Source organism: Plasmodium coatneyi, chromosome 10 (assembly GCF_001680005.1).
Source record: "Plasmodium coatneyi strain Hackeri chromosome 10, complete sequence".
In the NCBI taxonomy this organism is placed as follows: Eukaryota; Apicomplexa; class Aconoidasida; order Haemosporida; family Plasmodiidae; genus Plasmodium; species Plasmodium coatneyi.
In genome coordinates this window covers 615,350-635,764 of record NC_033565.1, presented here as the reverse complement: position 1 = coordinate 635,764, position 20,415 = coordinate 615,350, and the positions used below count along the sequence as shown (strand labels likewise).

Below are 20,415 nucleotides of genomic sequence, written 5' to 3'. Positions count from 1 at the left end.
ATGCACCTGACGTTTAAGGTATGCTTAAAAACGTATGACAATATGTACAACATTCAGGACAATATAATCAACCCCATAACCTTTAACTTTCTGATAAATGAGAAGTTTAAATATTTTCCTATTTTGCATGTCCACTTTTACACCACAAGCATCAACCTGAACATCACCACTTCGTTCCTCTACCTGTACAAGTATTTGTATGCAAATTTAAATTTTAAGAAAGACTTTAATGACGTGAAGAACTCCAACATTGAGATTTACAATGACCTCCACTCGGAGATTATCATTTTTTACAAAACGAGGACGAAGAATAACAACTACACGTGGAAGCTGAACATTATAGACAAGAACGAATACCACCAGTTTCCGTGCGAGTGTCTCTATTTTTGCATTAACAAGAAAAAGGAGAAAAAGAAAATGAACTCTGAAATTTACGATACGAATAGGAACTCCGAAGATTTCATGATCACCAATGAGCATGATCTAAATAGCATTTTCAGGGACATTTGCAAAATTGGTTTTAAAAAAAGGAACCTACACAACTCAGTGGCCAAGCATGAGAAGCACCTCCTCTATGACAACACACAGAGCGTGTATGACATCCTGCATCAGTTCACCTACCGGATGCCCTTCCTATACAAGAACCACGACAATGACAACAAAATTATCAATATAATAAAGAAGAAGCCCTCCTGGATTTATATAGGCGTGCTATACACGGACGATTTGTACTCTCGCGCGTATAAGGTTCCAAATGTAAGTGGAGAGTTAGAATGGCCGAATGTGCTCCCCAGGGATACTTCCCAAAAGAGCCATCAAAATTGTACCCTCCGTGCAAGCTGAAAGTTGCTGCTGTTTGGCGCAACGAGGGGGGAGACATCACGTGGGTATCTTTCCTCTTACTAATGATGCTGATGCGCGGTGTCTTTTCATCATCCCCCCAACGTGGTAATTCATTCCGCGTGTTTACAACATGGTTGTCATTTTTTCCATTTTTGCAGGTCAAACATAATTTGCTAGTCGAGCCGGAAATCATAAGAAACAAGTGGTGCCTCTCCATTGGTACGTGCATACAAATAGAGAACAACTCGGGGCTGTATTTCAGAATATACAAAGAAGGTAAGACGAAATATTTTTCGCGTGTAAATTTCAAGTGGAAGCTAGGGAAAAACAGAAAATCGAGCGGGAACTACTCCGAGTGGGAAACCTTGGATGGAGGAACAAAAAATGAAAAACATAAAAAGAAGACCAAAGGGAAGTTAAAAAATTACCACCACCAGCACGACCAGCATGACCACCACATTCACCATCATCGTAATAATAAACATTTCACAGCACATGTAGAAAAAAACAAGAAAAAGGAAAGATCGAAAAATGGAGACTACATAAACATACTACCCTTCAGCAAGAGAGCCATTCCGCTGTTCTGGTTGTACGATTGTAGTTTGCCATACATTAAAATACTCAGAAAGAAGGAAAAAAAATATAACATGAAAAATTTAAGAAAAAGCAATAAAGAAGAAGAGGAGAACTTAGACATCGAAGCTGTTCCATTTCATATCCTTTACAAACTACTAAATAAATATGCCCTTAATAACAATAATATTTACCAGAAGAAGTTAGACATATCCCCATGTGAGATAATTTTTCAAGGCTTGCTAATGTTTCACTGCTTTGTAAAAGTTAAGGATGTGCCAACTCAGCATATTAAAGACACTTCTTACAATTACACCGTTGTGATAGAACCCATGGTTACGATAAAGAACAACCTTCCAAACCCTATCACGGTCATTGTTAGAATGAAGAAGAAAAAAAGATTTTTCAGCATTAGTAAAAATAAGCAGGAAAATGAAGTGGAGGAAAAAATGCTCCACAAAAGTAACTACGAAATGAATGATGATATTACTAAAATTTTGAAGAAGCAAGAAATGTTCGCTTTGGTGCCTCCCCATCATTATTGGTGCTTGCCCATTTGCACACAGGCGTTTTACATGAAGGTCTTTTACCATGGTTTGCAAATAGAGAAGATGAATTTCATATACGACTACGCGAATGAAATTAAGGGCTACTACGATTTTAAGGATGTGAAGCTGCCCGAGTGGAACGAAGCATTCTACGGGGGTAATATTAACAGTGCAATGAAGAAGGGCGACCAGGGAAGCAGCGCGGCAGAAAACAGCGGCGTGAATGTTACCAACCACCGTGCAAATGATGACCGAACGGGCGATAACGACAAGAACCTGCACAGCAACCACAACAGCAGCAATGGGGGAAGTGTGTGCAACATCAAGGAGGAGCACGCCAAAAACGTGAACTACTGGCAATACAGAAGTAGAGGGGCGTCCAACGTGGTGAGAGACAGTCGACTGTTCTACGAAGAAATGATGAAGGAATTTCAAAACAAGGAAAGGAATGGAGAAATCACCAGTTGTAATAGCCCCAACCGTCAAAGAAAAAAAACCATCTATGATAATTTGTTCAGAAATAGCACAAACAATATAGGCAGTTTTGATGAAAACGAGGAAAATAACTATCAAAGTAGGAATAATTTCATGTACAATTTTTTATACGCAACGGAAGGGTTTTTTCACATTTATATGCCAAGCACTGATACGATTACGTCGACAAAAGTGCTGAATCACAAGTTCGGTCTAATTGGAAATATCTTTTCCTATGAAGAATTGAAGTATATTTATTTCGAAAATAAAATAAGTCAAATAAATAAAAAGGTTTATGATAATCTGCACATTTTTAAAAACATCACTGTTTCTGCTGATGTGTCTAGGAGAAAAATAGACTTTTATTTTCCCTTCTTTTTTGAAAACACAACAAATGTGTGTATCTACGTGAATAATAAGTTGTTGCCGCCAAATAGCCGTTTATACATGACGGAAGAGGAAGCAAAAGGTGTAAGGATTAAATCTTACAAGCATGATCATGCCAACAATGTAATTCTGTGCAGTAACGTCAGCGGGAAGATTGACTGCACCAGGACTAACATGATACGACCTCTCATAAATTTGATTTATAGAAAAATCAACAGAAAGCAGAAGGTACGATTTTGGGAAAAATATGAAGAAAGGAAAAAAAAATACAGCAACATGATGAATACGCCTGCCTTGGAGGAGGAGGAAGAACACACTTCCGGGGATGACGCAGATATGCTAAAACGAACGAGCATATTCAAATTAAAGGTTGTGAAAGACGTCGATGATGGGGGGAAGGACAAAGATGATAATTTAATTAATGACTATGATGGCGAGGTGGACAAACAGGGAACGGATGGAAAGAAAAATACGAACGGCACGAACTATCGGAACGATGTCACAGAGGTGGTTTGCGCGAAATCTCTCACAAATGAGACAAACAAGGAAGAGAAACAAAACGAACTGGGTGAGCACACCCCAGGGAAACCCTCAGAAAAGACAGAAGAAATAAACTCCTCGGAAAACTTAAGTGACACGCATTACCTCCCCCACAACAAGAATGATTTATACTATTGTAACTCCAAGTTCTCTGAAATGTCAGCACACCAAAATGAGGAAAATGGCAAAAGCACCAAAAAGTCCCCAACACACAAGTCGTATAAAAATGCATTCAAAAATATCCTCATGAGTAATAAAACACTCTTCAAGAGAAGAAGAAAAATGAGTGAGAAATCTTCAGAATCCATTGGAAATTTTAAAAAAATTAAAAGATTTAGATTATTTCATAAGCATAAAAAAGGAGGCAAAATAAATGCAGAGAGAGATGAGGAAGAATATTCTGATAACATAGATGAAAGGGGAGAACCCTATGACAACGACGGAAATGAAGACTCCGTCGATAGCAGTTACTACGATGGACATGAGAATGATAGCAAGTTAAGAAAAAAAAGTAAGAAGAGGAAAAATATGAAGAGGACGAATTTTAGCTACTCCAGGAGGGGAAAAGGACACAAAAAATTTTTCAGCAAAAATTTGTACTCACTTGATAAGTTGGGACATAAGTATTTTAGCAAAGAGAAGAAAAAGAAGAAGAAGGATTTGTCATCCCAGGGGGGAAGAGACATACATGATTCCTTCTCCTCGGAAAATGAAAAACCAACAGGAGCTTTCCCTGCCTCGCAGGTAAGTTTTAGCATTTTCCAGCTGTTCAAGGAGAAGGAAGAAACAGGGAAATGCTCCGAATTTGATGAAGACATTTCCGATGATAACGTGAATGAGCAGATCGAAATGGAAAAGGAGGAAGAAGCAGATGAGGTGGAAGCGGAGGAGGAAGAAGAAGAAGACGAGAAGGAGGGCGACGAAGAGGATGAGGATGACGCGTTCCATGCGAGCAAGAAAAGGAAGAACAAGCGTGACATTTTGAAGTTCCGTCTGATGAAGAAGGGAAAAAAGAGGAAAAAAGAAGGCGAACATGAAAACGAGCTCGAAAATGAAAGCGAAAAGAACAATTCAAAATTTAGGAAAGGCAAAAAAAAAACGTACAAGAAAAAGCGGTTCAAAATGGCCCCTTTCTTCAGCTCCGTCGACAGGAGACACAAGGGAAAAGTGCCTATTGGATCGGCCAACCATGCGAAGTATGAAAAGTTATCCTCGGGAAAGTACAATTTGGAAGGCAGTTCCTCAGAGAGTGGCAATTACAACAATGTCACAAGCAAGGAGAAACCTTTTGAGCGAGGACAAAAAGGAGGTGCCTCCCGTACAAGGGTATCCTTCCGGGAGAGGAACCTACAATCTAGGCGGAACGGAAACGATGTTCAGGTAGAAGTTGTAGGCGAAGCTGGTGATGAAGCGGCCGATGAAGCGGCCGACGAAGCGGTTGACGAGGGCGTTATCCATGTGAACCACGAACTTGGTGTGAAAGGAAGAAAGTCACTAAGGGATATCTCCAGACATATGAGAGAAAGCAGAAAGTCGAAAATGAAGAAAAAGGATTATTACGAAGCAGGGTTCCTGTCCTTAGGAATCTGCGTCAGATATGCCGAGGAGCCATTTAATAAATCTAAAATTGTTACCTTTGTCAATAGCTACATATTCATAAATAGGCTTCCATTCGACGTGAAAATAGCTACCGATTCGGTTAGAAAGTCAGACAGTATTTTTACAATCCATAATGCAACACTTCACTCAGATTTTAACAACCCGTATAAGGAAATGCTCCCATTAGATGCCCTCACGATTAGGAAAAGTGCGAATAACATTAAATCGTTGGGAGACACTATGATGGAAAAAGATGTGTGTGCAATTAACGTGGGTGATGGGTCCAGGGTGAGGGAAAATTTCAAACTGGATATATGTAAAGACCAAGTGGCAGACATAGACGCCTTCCGAATTGGGGATACCAAAATGGAGAGAAATACGGCAAGCGGGGGTGCTAAAAAAACGTCCACCATAAACAATAACAGCTTTAACGAACATGGAGGGCATATAGAAGGTAACAGTAACCTGGTTGTGAATAGAAGCTCTACAAATTATGACCACAGCGAAGCACCAACTGGGGAGGCAAACCAGACAGAACAACCATATACTGCCATTAGTAAGAACGCAAATGATGAAAAAATTGGAGAGAATAATGAGACGTACATAAGAAGCGGAGAAATCACAGCTTTCCACTATAATAGGAGTTACATAAAGATAAAGGACAGCAGTGAGGGGTACAGCTCACAACCGTTCTCCCTAATCCCGAAGAATGTCCCATCCAATTTTCAGATCGAATTATTCAACATGAATAAATCACAGATTAATAACACAAACAATTTGCTGGTGGAGGTAAATGTGTGCAGTGGCATTTTTGGAGACAAGCAACAATTGCCCTACACATACAATGGGTACTTTTACATTCTCAGTTTGCCTGTTAGACCCCAATTTGAAATAATTAACGCCACGAAATTTATCATAGCATACGCAACGGATGTAAATAAATATACTAAGAAATATATGAACAATAACTACGATACATATTTGAGGAGAAGCACAAAAAATGGAGACTTTCCGGTGAAGATGATTTATCCGTACAGCTCCATTTACTACACGCTTAGGAACAATAACGAAATTGAGTCTTCTAAAATTGCCCTGAAAATTGTGGGCGTCCAGAAAAGCTCCTGGTGTATTAATACTATAAACTCCTTCATTGACAATGTGGTCATGTTACCTTATAGAATCTACGGGGAGAATAAACTCTCATCGGAGAAGAAATTCAAGGGTAGGAGAAATAGCCACAAAAAGGATGATGCATACTTTATAACAAATAGAAGAAATTCACAAAAAACGCACCTGCAAGGTAACCGGGGGAATGTCGTTTTGGGGGAATTCCACTCGAACGGTGGCTGTGCAGAGGTAGACAATGAAAAGCACATTCTTAACGGGGACGGAGAAAAGGAAGATAATGTAAGAAGAGAGAAAATCGAAAAGGATAACATCTTCCTAGGACATAACTTGGTCAATAAGAAGTTATACTCCTTTTTAATTATAAGGGATAATGGAAGCAGAGCTATTGTCATCACGGAAAAGTATAACTTAGCAAGGGAAATTGTGACAACCAAAAATTTCAGTAAAATTCATAGGCTAATCGCTATAAGTAGCAGGAAAAAAATACTACTATCGAATAAAAACGCCAACAGGAAGTACATGTTGGATTATAAAAAAATGAATTTTGTATATTTCAATTTTCCAATCGTTCCAGTGATATATAACTTTAACATCCCCAGATTGACGGTCACGTGGATTCACAGACAGGATGTGATAATAGCCATTCATCTGTCCAATTTGAAATACAGTGGGCATATATACCCCAAGGAAATTATAAACTACGACATAAATCACATGTTCACGCCTATTAACATATTAAAGAGGAAAGAAGTGGAAGAATACGTGCAGTACGTTTTTCTGAACAGTTATGTAGACTCGATTTTTCTGATCGAGCAGATTCATATAGACCACTTCGTAAAGGGGGACATCCCCGTTATTCTGAAAAACACCAACATTGAGGAGAATGAAGACATATTTTTGTATATTCACGTGAAGCAGTACTGTGTGGATTCCTTTAAGCAGGCCCCCATATATCAAAGCATAATGATTAAAATATCTCCAATAAATGCGAACATCGAATTGTTGGTTATTGAACAGTTGATTGAAATTATAGAGAAGGAAAAGCAGCTATTATTGCTGTACGAAAGGGAGGAGAAATCATTACCACCGCTCATTGCCACGTCGGAGACAGCGAGGAATGCCATTAATACGACGCTTAAAATATTTTCCGATGCGAACTTTCTAAAAATGATATACTTGGATGATTATATCAGGAGAAAAACGGAGAACGACTTCATCCTGAAGAACAACCAAATTGTGAACAATAACATCATCCTTAATTCTACAAATAGAGACGAAAATAAATACAAGACTGTGCGTAACTATGAGCGCAAACATGTGAAGGAAAGCGAAGCGGAAATTAAACCAAATGCCTATTCCTACTATTTTAGCTCCCCCCAAGTTAGAATGATAACACAAAATAGAATAATCAACATTAACAATATCAGTGAGAAAATCTGTTCGGAGGATTCTACGAACAGCTCCATATCAACAAATCCCTGTAGCAAGAATAAAAACGGCAGAAATGTACATAAGAAAATATGCAAAATATTAGTAGGCTATTATAAGTACAAGAAGGTGCACAACCTGATCAATAACACCTACTACGATATTAGCAACATGAATGATGAGCGTGTGTTGCCAATAAAGATCCAGTACTTTAGAAACCAGAAAATTTTTATGAATGCATTTTCTTCTCACCTATTTTTACACCCAAATCCGAGATGGATGGACAATAAGAGCAAACCTGTATATATCAGGGAGTTTAAAATTAACCCAATTGAAATTATAGCCTCTATAAGGACATCTGAACATAGGATATCAAGGAGAATACTACACATTGTGGATGCACTACCTGTTGATACGCCCTCCATGAGAATACATTTGATTTCGCAAAAAAGGAATTATATCGTATGTACGTGGGATGGCTTATTCCAATCTTTAAGGGTTTCTTACTTTAGACAACTGTTAAGACAGTCCCTACCCAGCGCATGGCTATCCAACCCCTTTGCCTTTATCAAAGGGTTCATAAAAGGAATCACTGCCCTGTTTAAGGAAACAGTTAGGGGAGTTAAAACGAGTTCAAACTTCTTCGATGGATTCATGTCCGGATTTAAGTGCGGAATTATCATACTTGTTGTGAACACCGTTGGAGGGTTATTCCAATCTTTAAGTCATATGTTAAATGTGTGTCATAAATTAATGGGAGGCTCAAGGCCAAGACCACCAAGTATCTTAGATTCTATAATTCTTGGCTTAGATGGATTGCTTCTAGATACATTTTACAGACCCTGGGTTTCGTTATTCAATGACCCGAAGATATCTCTGAACAAAGGAAACAGCACTCTAAAAACCGTATGCATCATAATTGGCTGTATCCTCAGGTGCATATTTGCTCCAATTTTTGGCCTGCTGAACCTTTTTGCCTCCATTACGGAAGGATTTGCCAATACCCTCATCGGCGACTTTGAGCGATTCTCCAGGGTTCAGGAGCGCTCGGAGTTTGAAACGGAGAAGGTGCACAACGCGGTTGCCACCATGAGACGGGGCAAAAGCATTATGAAGAAGACAGCCAGACATGACAAGGGCGCGTAATTACAGCAGTGAAAGCAGCTTCGTGGATAGTGTAATGTTTGTAACAAGAGAGGAGGCTTACCCACCTTACAAATGTTGGATCACTCGGGAAATTCCCCCACCGGGGAAGTTACTAAAAGGAGGCACACTTGTATTTTTATATATCCAGCTGCGCAAAAGCACTTCTTCATTGAGGGGCCTAGCCACGTTTTATTCCTCCGCTTCGGCAGTGCAGTCCGTTTTTTCGTTTCCTTGCTATGCCACGGGTTGTCAACTTCTTCGTTTGTGGAATATGCTCACTGGCACATGCATAAGAATATATATATATTATGTATCACCCACCTATGCTTATTTGTTCTTACGCCACATTTGTTCTGCGCAGAATTATGAATGAAGCAGCAAATCGTTTGCCATTTTATGGGCGTTTTTATGCTTGTGGTAATCCTTCCATTTTGATGCCACACGAACAGAGGGAACACGTTCCCCACAAAAAATTTTTTCTTTTTTTGTGACAATAAATTGGCTTATTTTTACCCATGAGGTGTGCGCACAGCTGCACAAAAAAAGTTTCCTTTCTGATTTTTTTTTTTTTCTTTTTTATGTGTTTGTGTTTAGGCCTCTTTTTATACCAATCGTTTATCCATGTGTTTGTGCGTACATAAATATATATTTTTAATTCCCTTTTAAATGTTGTTTTCTTTTACCAAAACGGTAAGCACAATTTCCTGGTGCTAAATTTAACGAAATAAAATTTAAGGAATTTTTTCCCGCCACTTACACATGGGTACGGTTATTACCCCAAGAAAAGGAGTCCCTTTTTTTGCGAAATTTCATTTCCATTTTCGCATCAAGCGTTTTTTTTTTTTTAACTTACTAGAAGGGGTTAAATTAATATCGCCTTTAAGTGCAGGATGGAGGGGTTAACCATTATAATTTACACTTTTCCGTAAAGTGAAAGGTATAACAAATTCTGATGCGACTTTTTCGCTGCCCACATTTAGCTGCAATGCTGTGTAAATCATCTTGAATTTGCATGTATGGGTCTGTTTCCAACTCTTTGAGGGACCTTTTATACTAAGTGAATTGGGAAAACTCGAAAGGTCCAGCCGATGCTGTATTACACCACTTCGTGATCAACGTTCGGCCTACCATAAATTGGTGTACCCCCATTTTTTAGGCGCCTTGGCAACATTGGTCCTGTTTTTTTGGGGGAGGAGATACCTTCATATTGCCCCTCTGCACATTTGCTACCCTTGAAGAGCTTTCGCTTTTCCACCCAATTTTGATTTCCCGCTCATCGTCATTCTTTGCCTAAAATGAACAAATGAAGATTGCCGTATTGTTCTTTTTTCTGTGGAAGAATTTGCTGGCTTATGTGTTAAAGCAGAATATGTCAGGAGAAGGTATACTAAATAGAAGCAGCTTCAGAACGGTTTTGCATAATAGAAGTAACTCACTCCTGGCACATACCAACAAGAATTTCAGGAAATTGAGTAGAGACAAAGCGCAAAGGAGAGCCCTGCTTAGAGCCCTAACCACCAGTGTACGTTTCGTATTCCCACGTTTTTATCGCCCCCAGTTTGCACACCTCACATGTGTGTAGACGCCTATGCTCAATGGACAGTTCAAATAAGTGCACTGGTATGCCTGAATACGCACGAAATATGCTAACGCATGAACTTATTTTCCCCACTCTTGCGCAGCTTCTCAGGCACGGTAAAATTGTAACAACCGAGGCCAAGGCAAAGGAGGCCCGAAGGAAGGTGGATAGGATAATAACCTTTGCAAAGAAGCATAACGATAACAGGCAATATGCGTACCGTCTAATTGCAAATTACGTCTACGACAGGGAATTGGCTCTCAACGTTGTTAAGCAGGTATGACACGAGAGTCCTATACGTTGTGCATGCCTTCCGTTTTTTTATTTCCTTCCCTTTTGTGATATTATAATATGTTGTACCGTTGTGCTAAATGGCTTTACTTTTTTTTGTTTATTTTCCCGAAGGCGCCAGTCCGATATAAAGAACGGAACGGGGGATACACAAGAATAAAACTATTACCGAAGAGCCGAAAGGGAGATGCGGCAAGGATGGCCACGTTGGAACTTGTGTAGATTTGCATCTCCCTTTTATTTCCGTTTTGCACAGGGTGACGCAATTTTTTGCGCAAAGTGTTTTTTTTTTTATCCGAATGATCTACCATTTGTTGTTTTTTTAAATAACTGCTAAGTGTATCTTGCAGTAAATGCGACGTGCCATTTCGAATAAATTTATAATGCCGTGGAGAGGCTTTTATGTATGTCTTTTTTTTTTTTTTAGTGTGCTTGTTCGTTTTATTCGCCCATGTAGTCAAGCGGCGGTATAAGACATCCACAACATATACGTGTTCTCATGAAATTTAAGAAATTTTCGAAATATGGAACAACTCGCTTCCGTTATCCGCAATTTGAAAATATTTTTTAAAAAGATACCACTTAAGACATGCATAAGGGGAACGATGCATATATGACCTCTTTTCCCCCCCTCTTGTTTGGATGCTGCAGTAGATTGCGGTATGTATATGTTGTGCTGTGCAGTTGATATTCCTTTAGCTTATTTCTCCGTGCAGGAGCTAAAGGTAAGAGGAGACAAACTCATCTACACACAATCCCGCGTGTGCGTAGTTGTCTATCTTGCCATGTTGCGTTAGTTGTAAATAATTATGCGACGTGGTAAGGGGGTGTGCGGTAAAAATTACGCAGAAGGAAAGGGAGCGAGAGGAAAGGAAGAAAAAATAAATCCAGTGGGTCCATCCCCAAGGATGAATTAACCCTTTTTAGCCACATGAAACAAGGGCATACACATTCGTAGTTGTGGTGCCCCATACGGAAAAGCGTAAAATTAAAGTTGAAATTTAATAACAATGTTGCATTCGTAAAGGGTTTTCACTTTTTGTTCCATTTTTTAAACAATTATGCCACTGTTTTTTCTGCTAACACGATTTTTATGAAATGGAGAGGTGTAAAAAAATGCAAAGGAATGCTGAAGAACGCCAGGAAAACGCCGGGAAAACGCCGGGAAAACGCCGGGAAAACGCCGGGAAACTGCGAGAAAAAAACGCAGTTAATGGCACACTTAAACCATTTCGGACATGACAATTTCACCACTAACAGTTGCAAAACCGCAAGGCCATTTGCGCGTGTAGGAAGTTTTACCACTTTGCTTCATACAAAATAAAAATACGTATTTTTTTACACTTTCCTGGTTTGCATGTGACCCCCCCCAAAAGAAAAAAAAAAAAAAATACGCAAAATGTAAAGTATGAATAGCAGCATTGATTGGAAAAATTGGAAGAGGGAAAATAAAGGAAAAGGAAATAAATGGCCAAATTGCGAACCATTCGTTCAGCGCCGAGTCAATGGAAGCGGCAAAGTTAGGAAAACGCGCAAAAGGAAATACATGCAAAGCGTATGCGTGGAACACTCCTTACACGCATACATTTCTGCGCAGCATTGAAAGCACACAGAGCGACAAAGATTTGTTAATTTTTTTTTTTTTTTTTTGCGCACGATTGGCAAAATTTTGAAGGACCATTCAGGGATTTTATAAAAATACATTTACAGGCAAAAGAGAAAAAATAAAAAACATTTGTTTTTATTGCATCCTACCCAATTTACGAAAAGACAATTTTTATGTGCACGTAGAGACCTATCACACTACACACATGTGTGTGTACGCTCGAGCAGGCCACATGTCACGAATGAAAAAGCTAGTTTGCCCAAAATAAATATGTAATTGCAAGTAAATGAGGGGAGGGTGCACCTTTCGCGAATTTTCCGTAACATATTAGTAAGCACAGAGGAGTTTTCCATTTTCTGCGCAGACTGTGTAAGTGTGAGGGAGAGGCAAGCGGGGGAGAGCGCGAGTGAGAAGTGATGCGCACCGTTGTATGCGGCGATATAGACACATTCAAACGCACGCACAGGAAAATAAGTAAATATAAATAAATATATATATATATATATATATATATATATATATATGTACGCATATACATGTACGTATATGTATTTACGCTTAGGCGCAGAAGAGCCGGCTTTGTTAGCATAACTGCACTGGCCAAAGGAACACTCCGTACTACGCGCATGTGTGTGTTGGCCAACCGGCATACAAATACAGTAAAGTAAATACGCATTCTGAAGAAGTAACCACATAAACGACGCAAAGCAAAATGAGTATGTTGCACCTGGAGATGATACACCAAATGGACAGCATGATGAGCCTGATCATGGGCATATTCCTGACCGTAGTGGGGTCGATATTTATGGCTATCGCGAACACGTTCATGAAGCTGGGGCTGAGCGACACAAAGAAGAAAAAGTACATGTTCACCAACTATTCCTGCGACATGAAATGGTACATAGGATTTATCGTGTACTGCTTTGGATCCTTCTTACACATAATTGCACTAGGGTTCGCTCCAGCCAGTACCCTAGCACCAATGAATTCATTTGGACTAATTGCTAATGCAATTGTTGCGAATATTTACCTGAACGAGAAGTTAGGCAAAATCGAGATAATATCCACGATGGGAATCTTCTTTGGAATTAGCATTTGTGCATGCGCTTCTTTCTTATGTGATCCTAAGGATGACGTGCACTTTAATCCTATTAATATTATTGAAAGCTGGAAGAACCCCTGGTACATTTTCTACATTTTCGTTTCCATTTTTTTATCTTTTTTTACGTTAATATATTTAAATCATCAGGAAAATAAAATCATATCAGAAAATGAAGAGATTTACGCAACTAAGAGATACATAGAGCTGAATATGTACGATGAGAAGAAGGACGATGTAGAGAATGGAAACAATTTAAACTGCTCGTTAAATACGAAAAGATTAAGCGAAACTGTAAATGCGTATCCAAAAACGATTGGGTTGTCATATGGCTTCTTAGCTGGGTTGATAGGATCTCAGTGTGTGTTAGAAATTAAAGAAATTGTGGCGTTTTTAAATATCGGGTTGACGAATAAGCATATCTATAAAACTCCACTACCCCATTTATGTTTTATCTTCCTCGTGATATCAATTTATCTACAAATACATTTTCTAAATTTGGGTCTAACCAGAGGGGATGCCACTTTAGTTGTGCCAACCTACTACGTCTTCTGGACCTTCTTCGGCACACTGGGCGGTTTGGTAAAATTCAACGAAATTGAAAACTTCAATTTTAATTCGATTATGCTATTTATAGCTGGTTTTGTGTTAACAGTTTTGTTTATCTCTATCTTGGCTGTTCAAGAAATTGCCTTCTTAAGAAAGTACGTCGATAAGGAAGTACCAGATATATCGCTAGACAATTTAGACATCAACGCTCAGGTCTTGCAGAATAAGAAGCTGTCAAAACAGGTTATATTAAATATGGGATTGTTTCCCGTTTCGCTGCTTGGCACAACAGTAGGAAGAAAAAGATTTCGCCCTTTATATGAACGATTCAGGAGAACAAGGAGCATTCTCTCTGACACACACATAGGGGACCAACACTGCGAATACTCCGTAGACACCAACATATACAATGCCTACACATTGCCGTACGATATATACAACACCAATAAGGACTCCTTTCACTCCAAGAAGAAGAAGTTCAGGAACATGGACCAGAGCGTGGAAAATACGTACGTGTTTTGAGGAGATTGTTTGGGGCAAGTGAGGCCGGTGCGGATACAAGCCTCCGTTGCGATTTCGCTGTGCCGCCGGTACTTTGCCATTCTGTCAGTACAGTGCAACATTTTTCTTTTTCCTTCCATGTGACACACGTGTATGTGTCCCCCTCCTCCATTATGGGCAAATTAGCCCACCTGGATTTACCTCCCGTCTGTCCTGCACGAACACACAGGCACGTTGGCAACACCATTCTGTACATCGCTGTGTGTAAATTAAAAAAGCACCCTTCCGTCACACGGCGCCCACACAATTTGTTTCTTCATTGCACAAAATAGTAATCACCTATTTACCCACAAGTGAACCATTCATCTGTCCACCAACGTGCCACTACGTATCCATCAATTTTTTTTTCTTTCCTCCTCTCCTCCTTTTTTTGTTTTTCCCCTGACCACCTTTTGTTCTTTTAAATATCTTTTAAATATTCGCAGTTTTTTTTTCTCCTATTTATTTTCCCCAATTTAAATATGTTTCCCTCATGCAGCAGTTGGGTCTCGGTTCTTTTGATTCCTCCTTTATTTATCTGTGCATTATGTAACTCAAGTTTTTTGGACTCACCATCGTCGTTCGTTGCTTGGCATTCGTCATACCGCCTCATCGTTGACGTTCGCCTATCCACTTTTCCCTTTTTTAAAACTTCACCCGAGTTGATTATGATATTTTTTCCTCCAAAAACACCCAATGTACAAATGTTACGTATATCCAGAATGAGCAACATTTTGGTTGCCACCATTTTTGCTTCTAGGTGATCACTTTTGAAGCACCTACTTTATGCGTTTTATTTGGGGAAGTTCCTGCGAATGCCACTTTTTTAATGGCCATGTATTAGGCTATATTTAATTGTATTGCTATGTGCGTGTTGGAACCCCCCCAGGGTGTGCAAAACAAAATAAGGGGTCACATCAGAGACACTTAAATTTTTCGTCAAACAGCATACCATTAGGAGAACGAATTAACTGTAAACTGTAAATTTGCCTATCTGTTCCCACCCCACACGCAAAGAAAAAAAAACATATTAAAAAAGAATTTTTTTTTTTTTTTCGAAAATGCCAACTTCGAGCCATTTCCAAAGCCTCACTTATCACAGGTCACAAAATGATCGCGCGAGCTCTCCCACTTTTGTTTCTCCTAGCAGCAAGGATAACAATGGCAACGACAAAGGTCTTGCACCTATCTAGGTGTACCTCTTATTTGGCGCCTCCGCACCAACTGGCCAATAATAGGCACACACATGGCAGTAGGTTCCGCGGGCGGCATGTGGACAGACTAAGGCTCCTAGACGAATCAGTTAAAAGTATGGCCGCGTGAGGGGTGTTTCCACTTGACCATTTTAAGGATAAATAAAAAAATACGCAAAAAATAGGCATAAAAATAAAAATATACGCAAATGTGTATGCCTACTTTGCTGCCCTTTTTGTAGACAACGAGCACATAATCAAGTTAACGGACAACGCACAAAAGAAAATCAAAGTAATGTGAAATAAAATGGGTTATTACGACTAAAAAGTTTTTTTTTTTTTTTTTTTTCCTCCCCTGTGGCACATATGCCATAAAGGCCAACCGCGCATAAATGAACAGTAACGTGCGCACACCTCACATTGTCCACATTTATGACTCCCTTTTTAGCAACTGGTAGCAGAAGCTGAAACAGAAACTCTAATACTGAAGCTGTCTGTAAAAAATGGAGGCTGCAAAGGGTTGAAGTACCAAATGAATCCCATCAGGAAGGTATGCATAGAAATGTTTCCACCACAGTGCAACCGAGCAAGGGGAAAACTAATTAAGAAAATTTAAAGAACCCACTGACGGTGCTACTTATGTAGTTATGTTGCGATATCCACCACCGTCATCATCATTACAAATTTGGCTACCCTTTTCCTCCTCTTTTTTGAAGGACGAAATCGAGGCAGATGACTATGTGCAGCAGTTCGAAGAATTAAAGTTCATTCTGTCCATTGATGCAACTAGCGTTATTTACATTTACAACAATATACTGGATTACAGCTACGACTTAATGAATGGTGGATTTAAGTACGTTTCCGCTATAGGATTAGTAGCATCGTCCACATTGCGCCTTCACCCCAAAAGGTTTTATGCCAACGTTTGCGATGCACAGTATATAAATTTCCCCCTTTGGAATTATTACATATGTCTTTTTTCCCCTGTAGGTTTATAAATCCAAATGCCACTAAAAAGTGTGGCTGCGGGAAGTCATTTAATGTTTAGCTGCTGAAGATAAGACAATTTCTCTCCTTTTTTTGTGTGACATTTTTTTAAAAAGTAACGCATTTTTCGCGTATAATTTGTTGACAAAAAATTAAGTTTAAATGATTAAAAAAAAAAAAAAAAAAGTGTTTCTTTTTTGAATTAAACAAATTGTATCGAACATATGGACAAATAAAAATTCAAAACATCGGGACGGTCCTCACTTGAGGGTGGGGAGGAATGGTCTCCATAAAATTTAAGGAAACTCAATTTGTGTTCATTTATCCCCGCTAGAGCATCCCCTGCATCCACAATTTACACACTGCAAAACCTGCGGAATAGGAAAAGAAGCGCAATAATAACAGTGTAGCAAGATAGACATATCACTGGGGTATGTAATTCGCGCTGCTATGCTGAATTAACATGGGGGAAAACCTATTCATATATAAACACATGTGCGCAGATTTGCACATGCATACAACTGCACATTCCACTTTGCAGTACTTACCCGATCGCCCAGATTACTTTTGGGCACTCTACAGATGCAGGTGTTGCTGAAGTTGCTGTCTGATACCTGGATGCACTTGAGGCAGCACAGGTTTTCATACCCCTGCTTCCTCCACTTTGATATGAGCGCGCCGTCCACGTATTTCTCTTGCACCAGGTAGTCGTACAGTTCTCCTGTGGAGGGGGCAAAGTGTGGAATGCACATGGGGGTACATACATATGGTACATATATATATAAATACATATATATAAACGTGCGCTCACACCGCGTCACCAACTTGACTTGCGCGCAAACGGAACAGCAACAAACGCAGTTGTCAAGCGCCCACGCAAGGGATCGAGTTAAGCTGGGCAACTTACTTGATATTTCCTTCCGCTTGTAGTACAACTCGTATATGTAGCGAGACGTTTGGTGGTTGATTTGAAATATGGGCCACAAAATTTCACTTTTCCTTTTCTTAGAAGTATCTTCGTTTTCCAAGCTGCGCATTTTTTTGTTCATTTCATCTAAAAAGGATTCGACTTTACTCCACCCCTCGGGTGGCTTCCTTGAATTCATCGTCCTGATGCGCGGCATGTTCGCAGATGCATATTTAACGAACAGGTTGTTGCATTAGTGATCCAGGCGTTTGGCAGCTTGGCTACTTCGCCACTTGGCTGCTTAGCGTTTTACATGTTAAGTTTGTTTAAAAAGTCTCCACTTGGGGAGCGTTACTTTTCACGTACGCGTTAATTTAAATAACGAGCGGGACCTTAAAAAATTGTTTACGCTAAAAAAAGTGCATCCGAGAAATTTTCCCCGCTGGAAAGCCTTTGCGTACACTTCAGAAATTTTATAAAATTCGCTTTTACCGTAGCGAGAAAAATTTCGTCACTGTATTTATTCTTTTTAGGAAACACAAAGTGGCCAGTTTTTATCTTTTAAATGCTTGTTATACCAAACCGTATGGGTAGCTTTACGCGAGAATAAAAATGGAAAAAAAAATACATTACACGTTTTACTCATCACGCATTTGAACGTTCTTCCGTTAAAGGTAGGAGCAAAAATGTGGTACACAAGTGGCAATTATGTAGAGTATAAGAAGGAATGGCTCCTTGCGGTTGTTTGTGGTACTTTTTTACTTGACCCGTTTTCAACTGTTCGAATAAAAATGTATCATATGTGGGGATTAGGGTGGGTTTTCATAATTATTCCATTCTGCCCATGCGCACCTGAACATGGAAAAAGGAGAAACAACCTCACGAAGGCGAACAAGGGGAACGGAATGACTAACTGTTGTCAGGGTCTATACTGTCTTTATTGAGCCCCCCACTGACTAACTACCTGGTGCTACGACACAAATGCAAACTTGTAGAAGGACAAATGGCAACGAGTCATTGAAAGGTGTGCACAATTATTTGCTCCTTAATTATAATGGGGGAAAGGGAAGCAATGTCAAAACATGAAATATACATTTTTACACATATTGTTACCCATTAAAGGGGTAAAAAAAATACGGCAACTTGTGTCTGCATTTATTTTTATGACCAGATGGGGATTTCAAATTTTATGAACGAAAAAGCGTTTATCCTGAATAACATCAGTTCTGCATTTTCGCTGGTGAATTTGAATGCGTACATTCTGAGAGGAACAATAGCTATCCCGAAGTGTTGCCCTGAAATATAGTCTTCTAAAAAGTTGTGATGCATATGGAGGGATGTGCGTCGTCAATTTTGCTAATGTAGGAAGTAGCCCCCTTTATGTCATTTTTTTTTTAAAGCTAAGATGTTCATGTTAAAATAAGAGGAAATTTGCGGACCTCCCTTTTAGAGAAGTAATGACTGGAGTGGACACGTGCCTGGTTCATTCTTTTGTCAGAAGTCGGTGAAATGTACAAGCAATTCGTACATTTATTTCTCTTTTTTGCTAGGTGTTTTTAAAGGGGAAACAGTGGATGCGTGAAATTACGCGTACATATTATTGCGGATGAATGGGGTGTGGAATTCTCACGAAAAAAAAAGAAAAAAAATTGAACACGTATTAAATGCTCCTTATATTCAGTTTTCACAGTGTATGTAATAAAAAGAGGAAAGACCTTTCGAACAGGCGTAAAATATTCGTTTTATTGCATTTGTTCGGACCTTCCTATGTGCTTGTTCGGTACGTGAAAAAAAAAAAAAATACTTTTCCCACGTTTAAGAAAATGCTCTATGAAGAAAGTATTCACGATAATGCTGACGTGGTGAGCAAAAAAATACATATACACATTCTCTCGTGAAAAAAAAAAGAAACCATAAAAATATGAATTCAAAGTGGTCGTGATGTCATGCACAGCTTGGAAAAGGAGTATGAACGAAGCGCCTTTTACTAAATGAGCTAACTGTACTTAAGACCACTACACACGCATTAAAGAGTAACATGCTCGTCACTCTTGTAAGTGAATGACAAAATTGGGAAACCACGATAATGTATTGTTCCTATATGCCCATATATATGTGCTGTGGGCACTGCGAATATGCTTCTACGTTGTTTGCGATGTACTCCTCATTTTATACACCACTCCAACCCATTAAAATAACGTAAATGTGCGCCCATTTGCTGTGACTACATGTTTGTGAAAATATATTCGGCTTCGCTGCTGAATGGTGACTCCAGACGAATGACACTCACTTCAGAGGGGGGGAAAAAGAACACCCTTTGATAGAAAAAAGCGGTATGCTTTTAGCCCACCAATTGACGAACGCACCAAAAAATAGACCTCTTTAAAAGTGCAAAGTATTTTCCCGCCCTGTAGGAGGCCATTCGGTTTTGTTTATTTTGTTTCACCTGAACAGTTTTATTTGTTTGGTTCGCTTAGGCTTTAATTTGCCATTTTTTTCACTTTTTTATATATTTTTATTCTGCTTTTATTCTGTTTTTTTTTTTTTTTTTTTTTTTATATTTTCCTCTAGCTATATTTTCGCCACCATTTGGCTACTTTTTTATTCCAAATAGCCAAAATTGAAAAAAAAAAAAAAAAAATTGTCACTGTCATATGTTTTTTCCTCTTTTTTTCCTTTTTTTCCCCCCTTTTGATGTGCTTTTTTCCATTCCATTTTATATTTCGTGTGAGGAAATGTGCAAATTGTGATGTTCTAAAGAGCCACGCCAAAAATGGTAAAAAAAGCTTACCTCAAAAAATATTCATGTTTTTTTAAGTGAAACAAAAAACAACGTTAGAAATTTACGTAAAATTTAGAACTAAATAGATGGTATCTATGAGAATAGTGAAATCAGCAAAACTGATATTTTTACACATGCCGTACTTTCATTCTGATTTTTCCTTCTTATTTCCCTATATTATATTATTTATTTTATTTTATTTATTTTTTTCTTTTC

At 38.9% G+C, this 20,415-nt stretch overlaps 5 protein-coding genes across 5 annotated transcripts; 4 read left to right on the top strand and 1 right to left on the bottom strand.

Annotated features, from left to right (window-relative positions):
* On the top strand, window positions 1-8,666 carry PCOAH_00029370 (Uncharacterized protein; the record flags this gene model as incomplete). Its single annotated transcript, XM_020059739.1, has 2 exons — window positions 1-756; window positions 1,002-8,666. 2 exons carry the CDS (start codon window positions 1-3, stop codon window positions 8,664-8,666), a joined length of 8,421 nt encoding a protein of 2,806 aa, XP_019915354.1.
* A 1,303-nt stretch (window positions 8,667-9,969) lies between these two features.
* Window positions 9,970-10,758, top strand: PCOAH_00029360 (50S ribosomal protein L17; the record flags this gene model as incomplete). The annotated part of the gene is made up of 3 exons (XM_020059738.1): window positions 9,970-10,188; window positions 10,349-10,522; window positions 10,651-10,758. The coding sequence occupies 3 exons, from the start codon at window positions 9,970-9,972 to the stop codon at window positions 10,756-10,758; spliced, it is 501 nt and encodes a 166-aa protein (XP_019915255.1).
* Window positions 10,759-12,854: 2,096 nt separating this feature from the next.
* PCOAH_00029350 (Uncharacterized protein) lies at window positions 12,855-14,312 on the top strand (the record flags this gene model as incomplete). Its single annotated transcript, XM_020059737.1, has 1 exon — window positions 12,855-14,312. The coding sequence occupies one exon, from the start codon at window positions 12,855-12,857 to the stop codon at window positions 14,310-14,312; it is 1,458 nt and encodes a 485-aa protein (XP_019915204.1).
* A 1,128-nt stretch (window positions 14,313-15,440) lies between these two features.
* On the top strand, window positions 15,441-16,571 carry PCOAH_00029340 (HesB-family member protein; the record flags this gene model as incomplete). Its single annotated transcript, XM_020059736.1, has 5 exons — window positions 15,441-15,639; window positions 15,766-15,815; window positions 15,972-16,073; window positions 16,240-16,376; window positions 16,514-16,571. The coding sequence occupies 5 exons, from the start codon at window positions 15,441-15,443 to the stop codon at window positions 16,569-16,571; spliced, it is 546 nt and encodes a 181-aa protein (XP_019915454.1).
* A 36-nt stretch (window positions 16,572-16,607) lies between these two features.
* Window positions 16,608-17,966, bottom strand: PCOAH_00029330 (G10 protein; the record flags this gene model as incomplete). The annotated part of the gene is made up of 3 exons (XM_020059735.1): window positions 16,608-16,881; window positions 17,059-17,231; window positions 17,418-17,966. The coding sequence occupies 3 exons, from the start codon at window positions 17,632-17,634 to the stop codon at window positions 16,828-16,830; spliced, it is 444 nt and encodes a 147-aa protein (XP_019915391.1).
* Window positions 17,967-20,415: the final 2,449 nt, after the last annotated feature.